At 32.4% G+C, this 20,560-nt stretch overlaps 1 protein-coding gene across 2 annotated transcripts in view; it reads left to right on the top strand.

The window, feature by feature from the left end:
• The window catches only part of LOC106618191 (proton-coupled amino acid transporter-like protein CG1139), a 69,939-nt gene that overhangs the window by 6,449 nt on the left and 42,930 nt on the right, over positions 1 to 20,560 (top strand). Inside the window, exon 1 of one of the 2 annotated variants that reach the window (XM_036359043.2) lies at positions 8,115 to 8,272. The exons of the other annotated variant lie outside the window; for it this stretch is intronic. Within the exon in view, the coding sequence (XP_036214936.1) occupies positions 8,252 to 8,272 (21 nt within the window). The 5' untranslated portion in view covers positions 8,115 to 8,251. Of the gene's footprint in view, positions 1 to 8,114; positions 8,273 to 20,560 lie in introns of those variants that run through there. 2 annotated transcript variants of the gene reach the window in all.

The raw sequence follows: 20,560 nt of genomic DNA, 5'->3' as shown, positions 1-20,560 counted from the left end.
TATCTTTTCATTCCTTACCCACTCGAACCTATGTGATTAGCCCTCCACCTTCAGAACTATACACAAAAGGCTATTATTTATTTTTAAATAATCTTAATTGCTTTACCGTCATTTTAATTAATTACCAAGTGTCATTAACCATAACAAAAAATATAATATATTTTTAAAACTCAGAAACTATAATGTCCACTCTATCATTAATCTATGTGATGGACGATAACATCACTCCAATTCTGTTTTTGGAGCTCTTCAGTTATACCAGATATAATTGTCATAAATTTGATTATCATAACCCTAAGCTATGTATTAAAAAAAATGGAATATATATTTTTATAACTGGAAATAAAATCATATAACAAACTGCATTTGCATGGAATTCCCTAGGTGTTTGTGACCGAGTAAGAATTGACGTATATTTACTCTAGATAACGAGCTTCAAAGAAATTTTTGGAGAACTTTTTTTATGAAGTTATGTCTACGAGATATCACGACTCGATGTAGCTGTTAATATTTGTCTAACTAATGTCGGACGGAATCTAAATATGTTAGACTTTCTTTAGAAACTTTAAATTGTAATATAAAGAAATATTTAAAGTTTCAGGTTCAACTTTAAAAGTGATTTTAAATCCATGAAAAGGAACAATGAACGCCATTTTTCAAAACCTTTAAACTATCATGGAATCGCTTATTTAAACATGCAATATACGAATTCTGAACAAAATTTTATATCTTTCGTTTTTTCTAAGATGTTATACGTTTTCGGGAAGTGAACGTAGACCTATGGTACAGCCTATATTAGAAAATTCCACTCTTAATACTAGTATATGGTACATTCGGAAGGAACTGGGAGCATCAGTTTGAACTATGTAGAGAAAAAATATTTGGAAATAAAAATAGCACTCTCATGTTTAGTCTCGAACTCGAGGTTACTAGCCGATCTTGTGTTTAGCCTTAAACACTACTCAAAAATATTAATTTTTCAAAAGTGATTCCTTTAATGTGTTATTATTTCCCGAATGAACTAATAAATATATATTGTTTTTTTTGCACATGTGCATATCAAATGTACATATATTTGAGAATATTCTTCGAAAATTTGAAGTTGATCCGCCGAATAGTTTCGGAGATATGAGATTTTTTAACTCAGTATAATCGCCTCCAAAATACTTGAACGCGTTTTACTGGAAACGTTATTTACAGAGTCGGTGAGAACTTCGAAACATCTGAACCGATCGACTTGGTATTTTATAATCAATTTTATTGGTTTTTTGATTTGAGATAATTTTAAGCAGAAATATCTTCCTCGCTGCCAAACACTGTTTTTCGGTATTCTCTTGGAGATCGGCTACTTGACCATGGGAATCCAAAATTTTTCCAAATCAATCGCCGATTATTAAAGTACACGAAACTCTGTAAATGTACTACTTTGGTTTATTTATAAAATAAAAAACCTTAAAAAAATTTTACAAAAAAAAACCTTTTTTTTTACTTGCAAATGGATATAATCTTTAAACTCGCCATAAACTCTATTTTTTAGGTATTTACGGTGGTACAAAAAGTTATTAATTAAGGTATTTGCTTCAAATCTTTTGCCATACTGCTCATAAATTTCATTGCATAGCTGGCCTTTTGGATTATTTAACTGTAATTTGGAAGATTTTTAAAATAAATTTTCAATGGTTTCATAAATTTTCAGATTGCAAAGAACGACTGAAGCGAGCAATTAGTCGACATGAGTTTGAGTCAGAAAACTAACCGTTCGATTTTATCTCTCGGAATTCTTTACTATGACCTAAGTGTTCATTATAAAAATTGTGATTCATAAGGCTCTAGCTTCAAAGTAAATGTTGATGTAGTATTTCAACATTTATTTTTCTAAAACTTCATTTAATCATACATGTTTTGAGATTGTAATGACTGAAAGCCTCGATAGATTTTGCTAACTTTTTGTTAGACACTTATTTTTAATATTCTTCTAATGTTTGAGAAAATATTTCTACAATCTTGCGTTCCTCATTGAGTGTAATGCAAATGCATTAAGTGTCAATAATAAAGGCCTAAAGTAAAATACTTTTGTTTGTTATTGTTATTCTGTAGTGTAATGGCCATTACTATTATCTCACGAACCACCCCGTGCGCTTTATATCACTCACACACTTTCCGTACTCTTTAAATAGTCCATTTTTACTAAAGTGATCAATAAAGTATTCAATAAATAGCTGTCAAACTGGCACTGTGATATCTCGCACAAACTATCATGCATGAGTATCAAAAATCTACAGAACAAAGTCGGATGGTGCAACATGATTTTGAGATAAAAAAAAATCAAGCTTTTTCTCTCTATAATATTTACCATGATCTTTACTTGCATATTATTCTTTGCTAATTTGTGACAGCTGATTGCCTACTTCGGTGAAAAAATTGTATTATAAGTTCAGAGTTCATTAATAACTGCAAATTTTGACAGTTTTTCGAAAATACGATAGCTTAAACTCGAGTTTATGGCGCAAAGTGAATGTACTATAATGTTAAGGCCTTGATATATACGCCGATTGATAATGAATATTGAGAAATCAAAAGAAAACTAGGCTAAACTCTACAATGGACGAATTTGCTATTACATTATATAGGATCTATGCCGATATTTGTTAAAGAACAGCATGCCAAAAATAACTATAGTGTTAATAATTGCAAGCGATGTTATTTCCTGCTAAAGTTAACGCCTTTCACATGCACGTCTTTCAAATGGTACATTTATCTAATCTCAGCAATCGTACATTAGCAAACATAAAGCACATTTAATAAATGTGTAATACATTTGTATCTAGTTCAATGTCGAAACGTCAATTAGTGTATAATTTAATTTCATTTTCTATAGACAGCTGATTAGTAAAACTTACACTACATACAAAAAGGACCATATCAGATTTTGAGTATTTGCTTCTCAATATCGTATAATTCAACTTAATGTTCAAAATAAAACAAAAACTCAAAAAATATATGTCAGTTTGTCCATGCCTTGCTGCCCATAAACACGTAGCGTAAACTTCTAATTTAGGATTGTGAGGAAAAAAAATCATAAATGACTTTGTTTTAAGTCATATCAGCAATGATTCGTTCAATAAACACAATCAATAAAGTTTAAATTTGCTTTTCTGATTGCAGACATTCCGTGCTGTTGGGTTACACACAAGCACGTGGTGAGCTTCTAAGTATTTGTGGGTAGTAAATCTTTTTGAAATTGCTTGAAATAAACTTTGAGTTTATTGGCTCTAAAACTGCGATTGACTGATATGTTACGTGAGAATTCCACAGAATTGTATACTTTATTGTGGTTAAAAAGTAAAAAGTATACGTAGATTGTCTTTTATATTTCCCGATGTTGCATAACTTTATCGTAAAGTTTGACATTTTTGATGTTATACAAACTCAGAACGTTTCGACATACGAGCGGTATTTGTGCTGTTTACAGTAACTTAAAATATTCATCTCGGTCAAGAAACGAAAGTAAATCGCGAACATTTTAGCGCGATTATTATTTACAACTTTCGACGTGGATTAACTCAGCGACAGCGCATCGATGAACTTGATTAAATTTTTGGCGATAAAGCTCCATAAAAGACCAGTGTTTATCGATGGTATGGTGAATTAAATCGAACTCGTAGATCACTTCCAAGACGAATTTCGTGAAGATCGTCCAAAACCATTTGTTGTTCCGCGAACTATTGCTGCTGTGCGCAAACTGATATTGGAAGATCGTTAGGCATTGGCATTAGTGGGACTAGCACACATTCAATAATGCTTGCACATTTGACTGTAAAAATATTGTTAACGTCACAATTTGTCAATCGCTCAAAAAAAGGCTCGTGGCGATTGGTCGAGAGAAATGTTAAAAAATCAAAAGCACTTCGAAACACGTCAATGACATAGTAACAGGTGATGAATCGTGGACTTCCGCGTATGAGCGCGAAAGTAAACAGCAGTTTACTCTATGGGTGTTTCCAGATGAGCCAAATCTGACAAAAGTTTTCATTCAAGAAATCAGGACAACCAACTACCGAAGACGGATCACTCTTCACCATGACAATGCGAGCTTTAACACATCGACTACGTCAATTTGATAAGTCATCCGCCGTATAGTCCTGACCTGGCACCGAATGACTACTTTTAATTTCTGTACGTAAAAAATAAACTAAGAATTGCGAATAAATATAAAAATTTTCAAATGAAAAATATTTGATGTACCGCCTCAGTGAAGCCTACAAGAATTAGAAAAATATATGAAAATGTAAATGCAGAAAACTTCCCGTATTCGAGTTGTCCGTGTGAACGGAATGAGCAATACCAAAAGAGAAGTTGCGCAGTAAGTCACGGCTACCGAATCTCCAACTCATTGAAATAATTAGACCGGAAACTAAAACATACGGTATGTACTTACCGTGCAATTTACATGGCTTTGCGTAAGAAAAGCGATGACGTACACACGTACACAAGAGTTTCGGTTAGATTTGTCAATAGGGTTTTAAAAAACTTAAAGAAACTTTAACAGAAATTTTTGGCCGCATTGTTGGGTAGTTAACTGGTAATTTAACCCATATAGGTGGTGGTGTTAGGATTGGATTGTACAAAAGCTCTATCGATTAGATTCTAACTCCCAAAAGTGGAACGTTGTTTAACTCCTTTTTCATTTATCTAGCAGGTACCATTATGACTCTAAATTTTCTTTGTCTAAAATTTTTCATTTCTAGTTATTACCTCAAATTGTCTTCCGCAAACAATGTCAACCTGCAAGAACGGTCGGAGTCGACTTTATGAATTTTAATATTCCTTAATTTAAAGGATAGCATCAGGGCACCTATTTAGTAATAATATGTAGAGCAGATGCTCTCCTACTCAAAATGATCACAGCAAGTAAGTTGCTGTAGGCTGACGTAGTCTGGCTCGCGGTGGCTCACTCGAAACCAACGGGTCTGACGTCATTCATTCTCTGCTGTTTGACATTAGCTCGCGTTTACTTAGCTCAATAGAAATATAATTTTGAGTCGAAGTATTGTTTTGTCATTCCGAGCACTATGTTATTATCGTGTTTGTTGTCACCCCTGGTATAGAGAATATATGTATGTATGTATTATCAACTGCTAGTACCCAGATTAGAAAAATTTCGATTTGAATTAACGAGTTTAAAAACATCGCATGGCCCTTAAAATCATCGCTGATGATTTTAGAGCCTAAAGTTTTGCTTTGTTTTTAGATTAGATATTTGTTATAACCCGTTGTACTAATCGTATCTCAAATTTACCTACAAATTTTGGAAAATCTACTTTTGTATTTGTTTTTAATTTTTAAAATATGTAAACTATGTTCCTTGGGAAAAATATCCACTAACAGCGCACAATATTATTATTTTACAAATAATTTAAAAGTAAATTTACGTAGAAACACGTTGTAAAAAACTATGTTCAAGAACAAATAAATAAAAATGTACAAATTATTAAAAATAGTGCAAACACTGCCGTAAATGACGTATTTATGAATGGACTTTTATTTATTGATCCTATCGCTCTCATTTGAAACGACTACGTGAAAAATTGTTGGCATGAGTTTGTAATTTTCTACGGAAATATTTAACCATATTTTTTTAATTAAAATATGTGTGCTCTCAATCATTCCACTTAAGGAGCTTTCGAGTGTGAAGAGGTTGGAAAGTTAATTAGCCACTCTAAACCTAATTAATTATATAAGATACTTTACTGTTTATACGCGTGTTATAGGCATATGAGCCTAAAGAAGCCTTTAAAACAAAGTAGTAGCAATTGCAGATATTAATTGTACTACAATTCATAATTGAAGAAATTAATTAGTTTTAGAGCCAGCTCTTATAGATAATAATAGATGGACTAGGCAGATAGAAGAGGAAAAGAAATTTCTACTGCGTATTTTTTAAAGAACTTTCTATTAATAAATACATTTCTTCATACTTGAGATTTTTAATGCGGTTATAACAAACTTTTTGCACAAAATCAAAAAATAAGTTTTAAAGCAAATTTTTCGAATAAAGTCTGATACCACATTTAAATATAATATCATATAATTTAAATATAATTATAAAATTGCCCATCTCCCACGAATTAAGTTGTAATACTGCGACTAAAAGAAAACTCCATATATTTTCTTTTAATGATTCGTCCATTAATCATTTTATAACATTAATGAGAGTTTTAGAATTTTAGGCAGTGGAATGAAATTGTATATGAACAAACTTGATATACATAAATAATAACTTACTTGAAACTAGTTTAAAAAACTTGAGTATATCTAAGAAGCTCGTGTAGTGAGAATTGAGTACGAGTAATTACTATCTTGATCGCTATGACTCACTAATGATCCATAATAATAATTTGTTGTTTTCTTATGTTCATGTTCTAATGTTAAACATTATTGGATACCTCGAACAATATACATATCTATTGAATAGATCTTGTCATTAAGACACTGTATTAGGTGGATTAATGAGTCATAGCAAAGTGATTAAACATAAAAATGTAATTCATATATGTACTTGTATATACATTTATTTTAAATAAACTTTTCAATGAGATCATTCTTAAGTAAAAACGAAAATTGTAAGCGCATATAAATGGGAATATATACCAACATTTTATGAGAGTTTTTACTATCATGTGAGTTTAATATCTTCTTTGCTCACTCAATTGGCAACACCCCTAACACACGACCTTTATTCACCTCCTTAAAATTGGGTTGAGTCATCGTGGCATTGGTTTTACCAAGTCAATGGTTTTGCTTTAATTTTTCATTATTAAAAATATCTAATATGAACATTGATCCATTATTCGATTGAATATTCTCCCACGATGAAAAGTTAGAACATTAATTTAGCGATTGTCAAATCTTCAGCCAGTTGAGGTGTAATCTATATAACACGGCTCGCAATGTTTCAATTAAAATAAACAGCTGTGATGAAAAAACTTAGGGAATTTAATGAAATCCCCCGAGTTCTTGAGTAGTTTTCGGCGTTGTGGTCATTTTTCATAAATCCAAACGTTTTATTTTTTATATAATGTTTTTATTGTCCTTAGATTGATCTTGCTTTTAAAATATTTTCCAAATCTAAAATTCTTATTGGGTCACTTTTCATTTAGAGATAAGAATATATATGAAAAACTCTGTCAATTTCGTGGACTTTCGATTTCTTTGAATTCAAAATTATGCATGAATTTTATTATTTATAAATGTATAAAAGTATTTTAATAAGTCCTTACGATGGAACTTGTAGACCTCTAAATTAATGAATTATCGTCAATCGGCCAATTTAAAGATTTGAGACGCAGTTACAAATTAGTGTTTATTTATACTATATTGAACAATCCGAGTTTTCATAACCCAGAACGGTAGTAGAAAGAAATCGTGCTTAAGGTTTAAAAGGTTTTACTATCCGATAAGTAATTTAGAGTTCGCGCAGATGTCTATACTTTTTCTTTTAACAATTATATATTTTATTTAAACAAAACTTTGTAAAAGCGGTTATATCACTTCAATGGGGTACTCTCTTGTATCGAATTCTACTCGCTAATTTTGTTGTTGCTTTCCTGTAAAATTTTTGTCAAGAGCGTATCACTCAAAGATAGCGAGCAGCGATATGGCGAATCGATGATGGCTTATTTATCGATTCTCATACATTTGAGTGTGAGAGTAGTTGATTCAGTGGGTTCCGTATATTACTTATTACATTGTATATAACAAGTAATCGGAAGTATTTTATTTTACATTTAGCGTTTGGTTTGGAGAATTGTAACAGTAAAAATATGATTTATAGCTTAAATAAGAGGTTACTCTTTCAAAAATTAAACCCGCACTCGATAATTTTTTAATTAATTTTTTTTTTTATTGAATGAACTTACCTTGTTTACTGTTTGCATAGTCGCCACTCTTGCATTTTAGTAGATACGCAAATTTCATTTCATACAAATCTCTGCACAAATAATTTAAATAAATTGGCTCGTCCGTGAAAATTCGAAATCACTAAAAGTGCGATCGCAATAAGTGTTCTTGTCAAGTGGCGCACCTCCGGTGAAATCAGTCGCATACGCCAGGCCGCCACCGACGGTACCTGGAAGTGTTGTCATATTGCAAAATTTTGCAATATTTACAAAGCCGCGTGAAGTGTTTGCGGAAAAAAAAAAATTAAGTCGTTTTCGGGATTTCGTTAATTAGTTAGGAGGAAACATAAGCAATGGAGGCAGCCGAAGGAGAGGTGAGTGACATCTGTTTGTATTTGCAATTGTAAAGTTTGACTGCGCAGATGCGCATTTTAACAAAAAACAAAAAAAAAATGTAAATAATAATAATAACAGCAATAATAATAATAAAAACCAACCAGTTTTCGGAGCTTAAAAAGAATGACACCAGCAGAAAGTAACATTTTTTGTGGGCATCGTACGCCGAATTCAAACACAAACAAAAAATGCATAATGAAGAAATGTGTAAATAATAATCTTTCTTTCAATATTTATTTGCGATTGTGCAACTCATTAAGCTCGCATACATATTTACTTTCGCATTTCATCGTTTTCGAAAATTCGGCAACAAACTAGGGGTGTCCATTTCGAAAACGAAAGTATTCCTATAAGAGGCTGGTGATGAGGTACATGATCCTAATAAACAAAATGAGAAAGATGAAACAAAAGCAATAATAACAATAATATTTGCTAATTTTTTATTTTTTTGAATATAATTCTCAAAAAATTTCAAGGGTACTCTTGTGATCTTTTAATTATCCAAGAAAAAAAATTTTAGAAAAACACTTTTGTATCCATAAACCGCACACCTTATAGTATAAAAATATTAAGTCAATTCTCATAAACCACAGAAATCACTCTTGATATTAAACTCAATTTTAATAAAAGACCTATTTTAACTATTTATTTTGAATTTTGCTTAATTCTCATATCCTCAAGAATTGGATAGGTCCAATAGGCTGTATAAATAATATGGAGATTTAGCTTTAAATTTTGATTAGCTTCTTCTCTTTTAGAAATTAAAAAAAATTCTAGTTAATGTTAATAATAATAGTTTTAATGATCCTTTATAAATAAAGACACCGGAAAACTATAATGAAACAAATGAGCCGCTCCTGGGATAGGCTATACAAGCCGTAAAATAAGATTGATATATGTACCTTGAACATGGTATACCTACTAAGCTTGCCACGATTTGTAACATCTAGAACGAAACGCGTGGGCTTAGCAGGCGCTGGTCGACGACCCTCTACTACCCTACAGTAAAACGCAAGAGGTCTTCTGAACTGCTTGCTCTTAGTAAAGACTAAGAATGAAACATCTCGGCAGTCATACCTTCGGCGAACCAGGAGATATAGCCGAAACTGAGATTAGCCATCTCAACAAAGTTGTGATTGGCTCAAAGCGCATTGTCGATTTGTAAGGGTCTTATGATCTATTATATATTATATATGAGTTTTAGGTTAGGATCGGCCTTTTAACCTAACCATTTATTATATAAGAGTATAATTATCAGCGAGACAAGTTAGATCGCTTTAGCCATGCCCGTTTGTCTGCATACATGCGAACTAGTCTCTCAGTTCTTGAGATATCGGTCTGAAATGTCGCACACTTCCTTTTCTTCACAAGAAGCTACCTATTTGATGGAACCACCGATGTCGGACCACTATAGGATATACCTGCCATACAAACTTATTGATCCAAACCAAAAAAGTCCTTGTTTGGAAAACTTTTTTTAGTTGACAAAATATCTTCACGAAATTTGGCGTAGATTATTGTACAGGGCTGTGATATAGTCTTTGAACATATTTTTCACATCGAACCACTATATCTTCTTTTCTTTATTAAGTTAACATAATTCGACTTGAAGGACAAATAATGTAGTTAAATCGTCGAAAGACCGTTGCTGTTTGTTGAATGTTTGAGGAGACGTAATGGAATCGTAGTAGCCGTTTGGGAAACCATTCCAACTAAACATACATGCTACTGCATAGTGTGCAGGGTATAAGAAATTGTCTGAAATAGGCATAGAATGAATTTAGTTCTTTGTCTTCACACTGTTTTCTGAGTTAGACAAAACTTTTGTGTTCTTTCAATGTAATTGCGACTTTTTTTGTATGTTTTTGACATACAACAACATAACATTAACCGGATTTTCATGCGTCTATTGACTTTTTATGCTATTTTAGTGTCTAGCGTGAGTCATGACAATGACTTTCATAAAAATGTATGTATGTATGTTGTTACTTATGTATGCATATAGCGAGCGAGTTAAACAACCTCAAACCACAACTACATTTGCTATAAACAACAAGAGTCGATGCTATTTACAGCATAATAAATAGTTTACAGTTATAATTTATAGCAGAAAAATAAAATTAAATTATGCAAAAGTAAATACAAAATGGAAATAAAACATTTTTATTTAAGTAATTGTGCATTGCTTTGCATACTTGACTTGAAATGTTTTTATATGCGAAATGTAAAATACATTGGAGATTTCTTGGAATATTTGAGTCTTTTTTACAGTTCCGCATTTATAAATTAGGTGTTAGTGAAGCGACATGAAATTAATCAAATTCATTATTACTTCGGTTTGGTTGAAGTTGTTGTAAGCAGAATCACTGGTGTATTGAAAGGAATGATGATATTAAAAAATTATAAATATAATAATGTGATGTAACTTTCAGCAGGGCTATGCTTATTATTTTACATTGTCTCATTTACATTTTTGTAGTGTGTTAATTAACATTTACAACTCAGCTATTTATTTGGCCGTGGCTTGCTAAAAGTTTACCACGATTTCAAAAATATATATCGGATGAAATATAGTCGAAAATCAGACTCAAAGCTTTGTTCCAGAGAATATTGGTATTCGAATGCTCTTTATGTGAAATGGCACAGAACGAGTCCTCGAATTATTTCTAAGAGAATCTGCTCAATTCATATTCTTACAAACAAATGGTTCAAATGACAAATTTTTCCTAAAAATTCTAAATATTTTTTTAATTTGTATTTTAAAAAGTTAAGTCTTAAAATCAGTTGTAATTGTTTATAGAAAACAAAATAAAGCGGTTACAAAGGATTTTTGATATAGAAAATACAATTCATCCACAAAAGAAAGAATATGAAACAATGGCGCATGCGTCAGAAAGTATGTTACATCAGGGTTGCACCGCAAGTGCTACCTGTTTATTTAAACAGCTCGTATAATATATTCGATTCGCTATTCTGGAACGTTTGACACATCGAAGACATCTAATATTTGGAAATTTACCAAGACTATGTTTATAAGAGGACTCTTTTTGTCACCCAAATCGGTTTTTTATGGCGAGGGGACGACGAGGAAAAGGACGATATTTTTTTGGAGTTAGTATTTTTAATCGCTCTTACTTTATTTACATACATTATTACATAAGAAAAATGTTGTTAAGCGATGAAGCTCACTTTCAGTTGAATGGGCACGTTAATAAACAAAATTGTCGCATTTCGTGTGACGATAATTGACAAGCCATTATTGAGACGCCGTTACTTATTTATTACATATTTCTTCAAAAATGAAGCCGGCCATAATGTTATAGTCAATGGGGAATGTTATAGACCCATGGTTAATGACTTTTTTGTGCTTGAATTGGAGGATTGATGCGGACGACCTTTGTTTCCATTAACACCACCGTCACATGCCATACAGCTAAAGAAAATATTAAAGAGTCATCGTCTGAACGCAGTCTAAGTACACATCATACAAAATGAGTTTGTGTGGTCCAAATTATTTGTATGCGTCAAAGATGAACAAGGAGGAAGGATTTGCGATGTGTTTGGTGGTATTGGCAGGTAATCATCTATTAGAGACAAGGGTTTCTATGAGTGTGGCATTATGAAACTACCCTCAAAATGGCTTATGGTTATCGAACAAAACGGTGCAATGAGAAGTTTATTAGATAATGTTACCGTGAATCTATAGTTAAAATTTCAAGTGCGTAAGTGCAATGATCTCTGAGTGCCATGATCGTCGTGAAAATTTTTTTATAATTCTAGACTGGCCCAACCCTTAAATGAATCGTTTCTATGTTTTGACAGTTACTCTGTTATTCGTTGAGGAAGCGAATAAAACGAATCGAGTTAATTGTTCAATTTAAGTTGATTCCGGGTTCATAATAAACGGAATGATGCGCAAATCTCTTCACTCTCTGCTTTTGTAAAACCACATTTTTTGTTTTGTTGCTAAATACATTTTTAAATTCACTCATTAATTCTACCTAATTTCTACCAATTTACTTATCTGCTCTATAATAATTATTTGCATTCTTAGGCAATCTTCTCTAATTTACAGCTTGTTTGTGGAATAAAAATAAACGCGCCACATTTGCAACATCAAACTAAAATCACTTGTGACCTTATAAGTCCGTTAAAAGAAATTTCTAATGCCACAATTCTTTCAACATTTTCATACCCGTAGCTGTGACATTGTATGCATTTCTCTCGACCTTGACGACTTAATGACAATGTAACGCCCACATAACTCGTACTTTCACAAAGCCATTTAAGCACGTACTGCAATTGATGTCTAAATGCTCACAGAGTGCTGCGACTAAATGTTGCATATCCCTGTTTTTTTCTAGGCGCAACAACAATTGTGCTATACTCGCCACAGAATTCTACGAGTGTCTATTTAAAGCGCTGGCAGTTGCAAGTGGAAGTGCGGGGGTGGCGTGTGCGCGGAAGTTGGGTGACGGCCGAAGACGTTGACGTCGCTGGTTGCACTTGAAACTCCCACTCAAACAATCAAAACACACACACACACACATACATTTCTACAATTAAATGCAAATGTCACGCATAAATAATGAAAAATATACAGACATGTCGACAAGTATGTGTGCATGTGTCGCCAGACAAGTAGGCGGAGATTAACACGATTTTTGGGCGTGCTATGCGCTGAATTTAGATTAATGAAAAACTAAAAATTCATACGTGATATACGTGAAAGTCTTGCCAATTCCAGCAATTACTCACGTCGCGTATTTTTATTTGCCACTGTAATATTTTTTTTTGATTGTAACATTTTTTACTACTTTTTCTACGGAGCAACTGAAAAAGTACTTATTAACTGCCAAATGAAATGATATCACTAACGCAATGATTAAGCATTGTAAGTGTATCCTTGCGCATGCGCATGTGCGATTATCTATAAACTATTGAAAGCGGTCATATATATGTATGTATGTGTGTAGCTGTGTGTAGTTATGAATTTCAATGAGTTCGAAGTAAGCTAATGTACTTGTATATATGTTTGTAATTATTTTTTGCATTAATCGATTAGCGCGAATTATTTAAAAAATCATTTCACGTTCGAATTTATTTATGGTTGATATTTTGCTGCGGTAATTCCCTAGCATGCTGTGACGTATGCGGTACAAGTTCAAGTCGAAAGCAATTAACTTTGTTTACCTGTTCTTCTTCCTCTTTCATGCGGTCTGTGGTTTCCCATAGAAGCTTAGTTGCAAACGGTTCTGAGAATGAATTTAATCTTAAAACAAGGAATACATATATATTTTTCGAGCTAATCTACAGCTCTCTTCTCTTATAATAGAGTGACGAAAAGCATGTGAAGATGCAATTCGTTTTACGTTATTTGTTTCGTATTCAGGATTAAGGGACATTTTATTTATGAAAAATTTTTGGATTTCCAGTAATCCCGTAGCCGATCTCCAGGAGGACCTCCGGAAAAAAATGTCTGGCGATGAGGAACATTTTTCTGCTTATAATTAACTTAAATCCAAATACAAAACAAAAATATGATTATCAATGATCGAAAAATTACTCAAAACTTTAATTTTTTGACAAAATGGCGGCTTTTCAAAAACAAAATAGATTTTTGTGCCAGTTCAGCGTGGCTTCAAACATTGAAATTTGAAAATATTATCCTTCGATCTATACCTGACACATATAGGTATATCTAAGAAGGTCGTGTGAAATTTCAAGTCAATCGGTCCAGCCGTTTCGGAGAAAATTTCCCCAAAGGCTCTGAAAACAGCGTTTCGATTACACTAAGTTATAAAATTTTACAAATATGGAAAAATTACTCCGAACTAACTTTAACGGATTAACTTCAGATCTTTAGAGAATATTTTTATATATTCGATATATGTATGTATGTATGTATATGCCACAAAAAAAATGGATTTTCTCAAGTGGAAATAACCGCTTAAATAAAAGGTAAAGCTACAACACTAAATCCGTTATTTTTGCGTGTTCCAACATATTATTTAAATATATTTTATAGAAAATCCCATTATCTATAACACCGCATTCTTCCCATCATGCCACGAAGGAACATTCACTCAAATAATAAAAAGCGTGCAAACCATCAAACCCAAATTCCGCTACTTTTGAATTACTATTGCATCTTGAAAAAATAAATCCATAGTAATTTCCAAACCACCGCAGCCAACATCTGCCAAAATAGCAACAATAATAACTTGTTAAATTTCTTCAGAGAAACATTGTCTGAGAATTCTTTTGCCACGCGCTTGCAAAAAACAGACCTTATGGGTTTGGTTTTACTGTGTTTTTATAGTAGGAGGAAGCCGGTGCACGGAGCTTTAATTCGCTATACCTAACCTACTCCCAACTCATATACGAGTAAACAAAACGAATCTTTTAATTTTCAATAATAAAAAATTTTTTTTCTCAACATTTTTGCTCAACACACTAATATTGTAATAATATTTTAATAGTCCATATTTTTCAAATGAACGTTAACACAATTTTATATCAAAGTTTATGTTAAGTTAACTAAAAAACTAGTTCCACAAAACATAGTAGTATTCAATAGTAATACGAGATTCTTTTTAATTTGAAATAAAATAATTTCAAATCTTTACAGAATAATAAAATAATACATAATTCATTGCATAGTCTTTGTCTTTTTAACAGAGGATCACACTTCCATGAGGTAGTGTCTATGAGATCTTAGCAACGTTCAAATGGTAATCCTTCTAAAAACCTTTCTCATTACCTACCGCACACCTCTCGAAGTGGTGAGTTTTCGTTCAGCAATACTTTTTTTGATATCGGTTCTGAGATTTTTTATGGGGTTGAAGTGCGGAGGCTGCACAGACCAGCGCATGACCTCTATTCCGATGACCCTACACCGCTTTTTTGCGCACTTGCTTGTATGTTTAGGGTCAATTCTTGTTGATATAACTATATAAATGGCTACCATACCTGCTTATGGTAACATTACCTCATTTAATATTTAGACATATGTCATTTGATTCATAACGACTTCAATCGAGACAATTTGACTAACTATAATATGTCGAAAGCAACCCCCTACCATGATTTTAGCCGATTCCAAGTCTATTAAATAGCGTATCTAATTAAATATAGATAGATTAGATTATATATTAATTCATTATTTAAATGATTAGTTTTACTGATATGTATGAAGATACAAATACAACATGCTACAATGTAGTGCATAAATAGTACAATAATAGTTAACTGTAGTCTACTCAATGAATTTATCAATGAAAGCCAGCTGGAGCACGCGTGAAAGGCACTCGCTCTCGTAGTAAATTCTATCAGCGTAAATTTATATATTTATATACATATGTATGTACTTAAATATATAATTATTATGTTGTATATATATTTGTGGTATATATATATGAAATGCGCTTTTAGTTCGTACTGTTACTATGCAATTAAAAACATCGTTGCATACTTTTAGGCGCATGAGGTGCTGAATACCATCGTATGTTGAGCAGTGTGGTGGGATTCAGTTTTACCAGAGAACGTATTCATTTACGTTTAACATTTGCTCCTTCTCTATTCATTTACGTTCTCTGACATTACTTACAACGGATTGGAGGTGGAAATATGATAAAGAGGAAATGTTTCGGTTGTTGAATTTACACATTTAAATATGAAATTATGTTTTATTGGTCAAATTTTACAACTTCCGGCTCCTTTTGCCTGTACCTTACCCACATTAATGCCGAAAATATCAATGCGGAGACAAATAATTAGTTTAATGAAATATAAAATTAATTTTATCAATTTTCTTCCTCTTAATTTTTTTTTAAATGCCACAGTTCTCACCAGACTTAAACTTAAACAACTGTTTATAATGGCTGGAAATTGTGTACTGACCTGCAAAGAGTTTGAGTGCTACAAATACTCGTATAAAGATGACCAATCTTTCAAGCTCGTATTTTTAGGGGACTATACTACTTCGGTTAGCGTTGGTATTGAAATTCCCTAAAAATACTCGTAAAATATATCGCTGTTGGATCAATAGGAATCCGTTAGACTTTAGGTTGGCGGATCATCAACAATTTTAAAATTAGTGTCATATAGGATTAGTAGTTAAATGAGCGAAAGTAAAGTAAGAAACCACCACTTTGAGCTGAGTCAAGTTCATAACATCTTGCATGTGATTACAATCATCTGACCATTAATTCTCTTAATATTATTGGCTCAATGCTTTGATTGGCTAGAAATCATTAAATAATATGTGAAGGTTCATATTATATTGATGATTCGATCCTGTTTGTACTTGCCAACCTCATCAAAACTATGTAGTATGTATATACTTGCTTGCGACTATTTCCTCTTATAATGAATCCATTTATATAGGGTTATTTTCAATGAATCTCCTTTTATTATTATTAATCAGAGAAGTATATATACTAAGCTTATTGCTCCGAAACGGCTTGTCCAATCAACGGGTTAACACGACCTTCTCCGATATATTTGTCAAGTAATGATCGAAGGATTAAGATTTTTGATAATTTTTTAGATTTTAAGTCACTCTCAAGAGTAAATTGCTTCATAAAAATTCTTTTTTTTGTGAAGCCGTTTTTTTTTTATTAAATTAAAATTTGGACTATATTTATATATTTTGTGATAATTTTAAACAGAAAAATCTTCCTCACCATCATTAAGGATGCTTGAATCTCACTGAATAACATAACGCAATCTGGCTCAATACTTTTTCGTACATTAATTATCATCTTCAGGACCTTATATTCATTGGTAAAGGAAAAGCCAATAAATACAGCATATTTGCCGTATAATTAGACATACTCAATTACTTATTGCTCGAACTACCCTTCAATATAAAATTGAGTGTATTTCGCTTTCACTCGAACCTCATGCTAACATATTTCCACAGACAAACACATATACATATGTGCATACCTTTGGCTGAATTAATTTAAATTCAAAGAAAATCTAAACAATTCTAGTTTTAATCAAGCAATGTTGTTATAAATCATTCAGAACATCATTACAAACGCATGTGTAGATGAGTCTGGCAAACATATAATGAATTGCTATGCATGTAAATATATTTATGTAATGATCGTGAATCAAAAAACAACAACAAGCTAAAAACGAATGCTCTTTTCTCCATAAACACTATGCTATTGACATTGAACCTGTGCTCTTGGCAATTATGAATTGAATGTAAACGATTTGACGGTACGCAGAAATCTATGAATGATGTGCATTTTCAAGAATTAGTCACTTCGCCAAAGAAAAATGTAGCATTGTGGTACTGATTACTACTGGCGGCTGCGTATTTGCAGTTCACTTGAGAGAGAGTTTTGAGATCGTCGTATGAGTGACGTGAATTATCACAATTTTAAGGTACTTGTAAATAATGTAAATATATATTTATTTGTGTAACTATGAATATAAATAATTAGTTGAAATTAATTAATCATTAATAGGAAAGAAATGTCTAGTACTTACTTACTTACTTACTCATTCAAGTTTTATGCGCGTGGGTATAATTCCTATTAATTGATAAAAATTTGTAGAGTTGAGAGAATTCACATTAAATATATTGTAGATAAGTACATATATATATGTATGTATGTATACTTGTATTATTGGTATGAATGCTACATTTTCCTACAATTGTTTATGACGTAATAATACATTAGTAAAATATTAAATATATTAAATATTGAGCTGGTATGACGATATGGTCATATAAAGCATACTTATCGAGAGCTGTTTTTCTGTACTTATTTCTATCACAGAATTTATTTTTGACTTTTAAAAAAATAGGAGGCTGTTGCACTACTTTTCTCCGCTGTAGTAATTGCATTTATTGTTGTGTTGTGTTTTTCACCTAATTTCTGTGAATATAAGTGAAAAGCATGAAGTCCCACTATTTTTATGCTCTCGCAACCTGTTGCTACAGAGTATAATAGTTTTGTTCACCTAACAGTTGTTTGTATCACCTAAAACTAATCGAGTTAGATATAGGGTTATATAATATATATATAAATGATCAGGATGAAGAGACGAGCTGAAATCCGGGTGACTGTCTGTCCGTCCGTCCGTCCGTGCAAGCTCTAACTTGAGTAAAAATTGAGATATCTTTATGAAACTTGGTAAACATGTTTCTTGGTACCGTGAGACGGTTGTTATTGCAGATGGGCGTAATCGGACCACTGCCACGCCCACAAAACGCCATTAATCAAAAACAAATAACTTGCCATAACTAAGCTCCGCAATAAGATACAAGACTGTTATTTGGTACACAGGATCACATTAGGGAGGGGCATCTGCAGTTAAAACTTTTTTTAAAGTGGGCGTGGTACCGCCCCTAATAGGTTTAATGTGCATATCTTCTAAACCGCTAATACTATAATAACAAAATTCAGTGGAAGCAAATGTTTTTAGAATCTCTACCTACAGTGTGAAATCGGGTGGCAACTCCGCCCACTCCCCATATAACGGTACTGTTAAAAACTACTAAAAGCGCGATAAATCAAGCACTAAACACGCCAGAGATATTAAATTTTATCTCTGGGATGGTATGAGATGACTTTATAGGAACCGCGTTCAAAATTAGACAGTGGGCGTGGCCCCGCCCACTTTTAGGTGAAAACCCATATCTTGGGATCTGCTTAACCGATTTCAACCAAATTCGGTGCATAACGTTTTTTTCACATTTCTTTGTCATAGTGCGAAAATGGGCGAAATCGGATTACAACCACGCCTATTTCCCATATAACACCATTTTAAATTCCATCTGATTCTTTCACTTTCCACTATGCATATCAAGCAACAATGATTGTATCGGGGTAAAACTTTGCGTGAATAATGCATTTAAAGTATGCCACCTTGTGACTAAAAATTGTCTAAATCGAATCAAAACTGTTCAAGCCCCTAGGTACTGAATATGTGGACCCCAGTGCCTATAGCTGACTTTTTACCGAAAATATCGGTCAACATAGAACAAGGCGGCAAGATCCACAAAGAAATCTAAAACGAGTATACCATTTTACTTTGCGAGAGTATAAAATGTTCGTTACATCCGAACTTAGCCCTTCCTTACTTGTTGCCTTTGACTTTTTTTGTCTCCGACAATTCGTGAATTTCAAAATTAAATGTAATTTTTGGATTCTAAAAAAAAACAATAGAAGCGCTCATTTGAAAACAGCGGAGAATGAAAAATACATATAGATATATATATGCATATTCTTCATGGTAACTTAATTGATGCAAAAGTATCTTGAGTACTATTTTTTATTAACTTATGAACTAATCAGCCTAATATATCATTTGATTTTAAATGGATCGTGGAAAGCATTTTATACCTGAGAAACGTCAGTTAATGTAAAAATTATTTTCGAGTGAAAAAACGTACAAGAATATACAAAATATTATCGTGTTTGGAGTTTCGATGGTACGAAATGCTTTTAAATATGCACAAGATGCTGAAATACGAGAACAACCACGTGTGCTATGAAATAAACTTGCTACTCGCAAAAGTACATACACAAGGGAACAGCCTTTCCCAAGCACAAAACAAGGAAAAGCGTTAACTTTGACTGCACAGCTATACAACTCTTTAGAGGTGCATATCTTATAGCATAAAAAATAATAAAAAAGGGTATACAATGATTTTTATCTTTATTTTGATTGGTTAGCTTGTATGGCAGCTATAAGCTATAATGATCTGATATCGGCGATTCCGGCAAATCAGTAGTTACTTCGGGAGAAGAGGACATTTAAATCAAAAAAAGTTCAAGTCTTTAAACTTTGAGGCGGTTTACAAATAAGTTTGTTTAGAGTAAGACTTTGATCCTTTGTCCTTAATAATTTAATGCATACTTTCGGGTAAAAAAAAATATAATTGTTTAAATATCCATAATTTAGCAAAAAGTGATATACAAAATCGCTACGTTTTTGAGCGAACTTTTTGTATATGAACTTTAAAAGATTTCAGATTTGGTTTAGAAGTCAAAATGGCATCTTTTCCAGCTACAGGCCCCATAATGAGGGCAGGTCTACAGTCAACAACTTGCATAGAAGCCATTTTGTTTTGAGTCATATAATTTAAATGGGAATAATTGGTGACTGCCAGGTGAGCTTCACCCACAGAAAACCAATTACACTATATATTATACTTTTATGTGCCGCATAAAATTCTATTAAAGGTTAGACCGAGCTTTCTGTGGAGTATCCTATAAGTTTTATGTATCCGTAGAATA

This window comes from Bactrocera oleae, chromosome 6 (assembly GCF_042242935.1).
Source record: "Bactrocera oleae isolate idBacOlea1 chromosome 6, idBacOlea1, whole genome shotgun sequence".
NCBI classification, from domain to species: domain Eukaryota; kingdom Metazoa; phylum Arthropoda; class Insecta; order Diptera; family Tephritidae; genus Bactrocera; species Bactrocera oleae.
The sequence above is the reverse complement of the archived record's forward strand: the minus strand, read 5'-3'. Positions and strand labels throughout refer to the sequence as shown.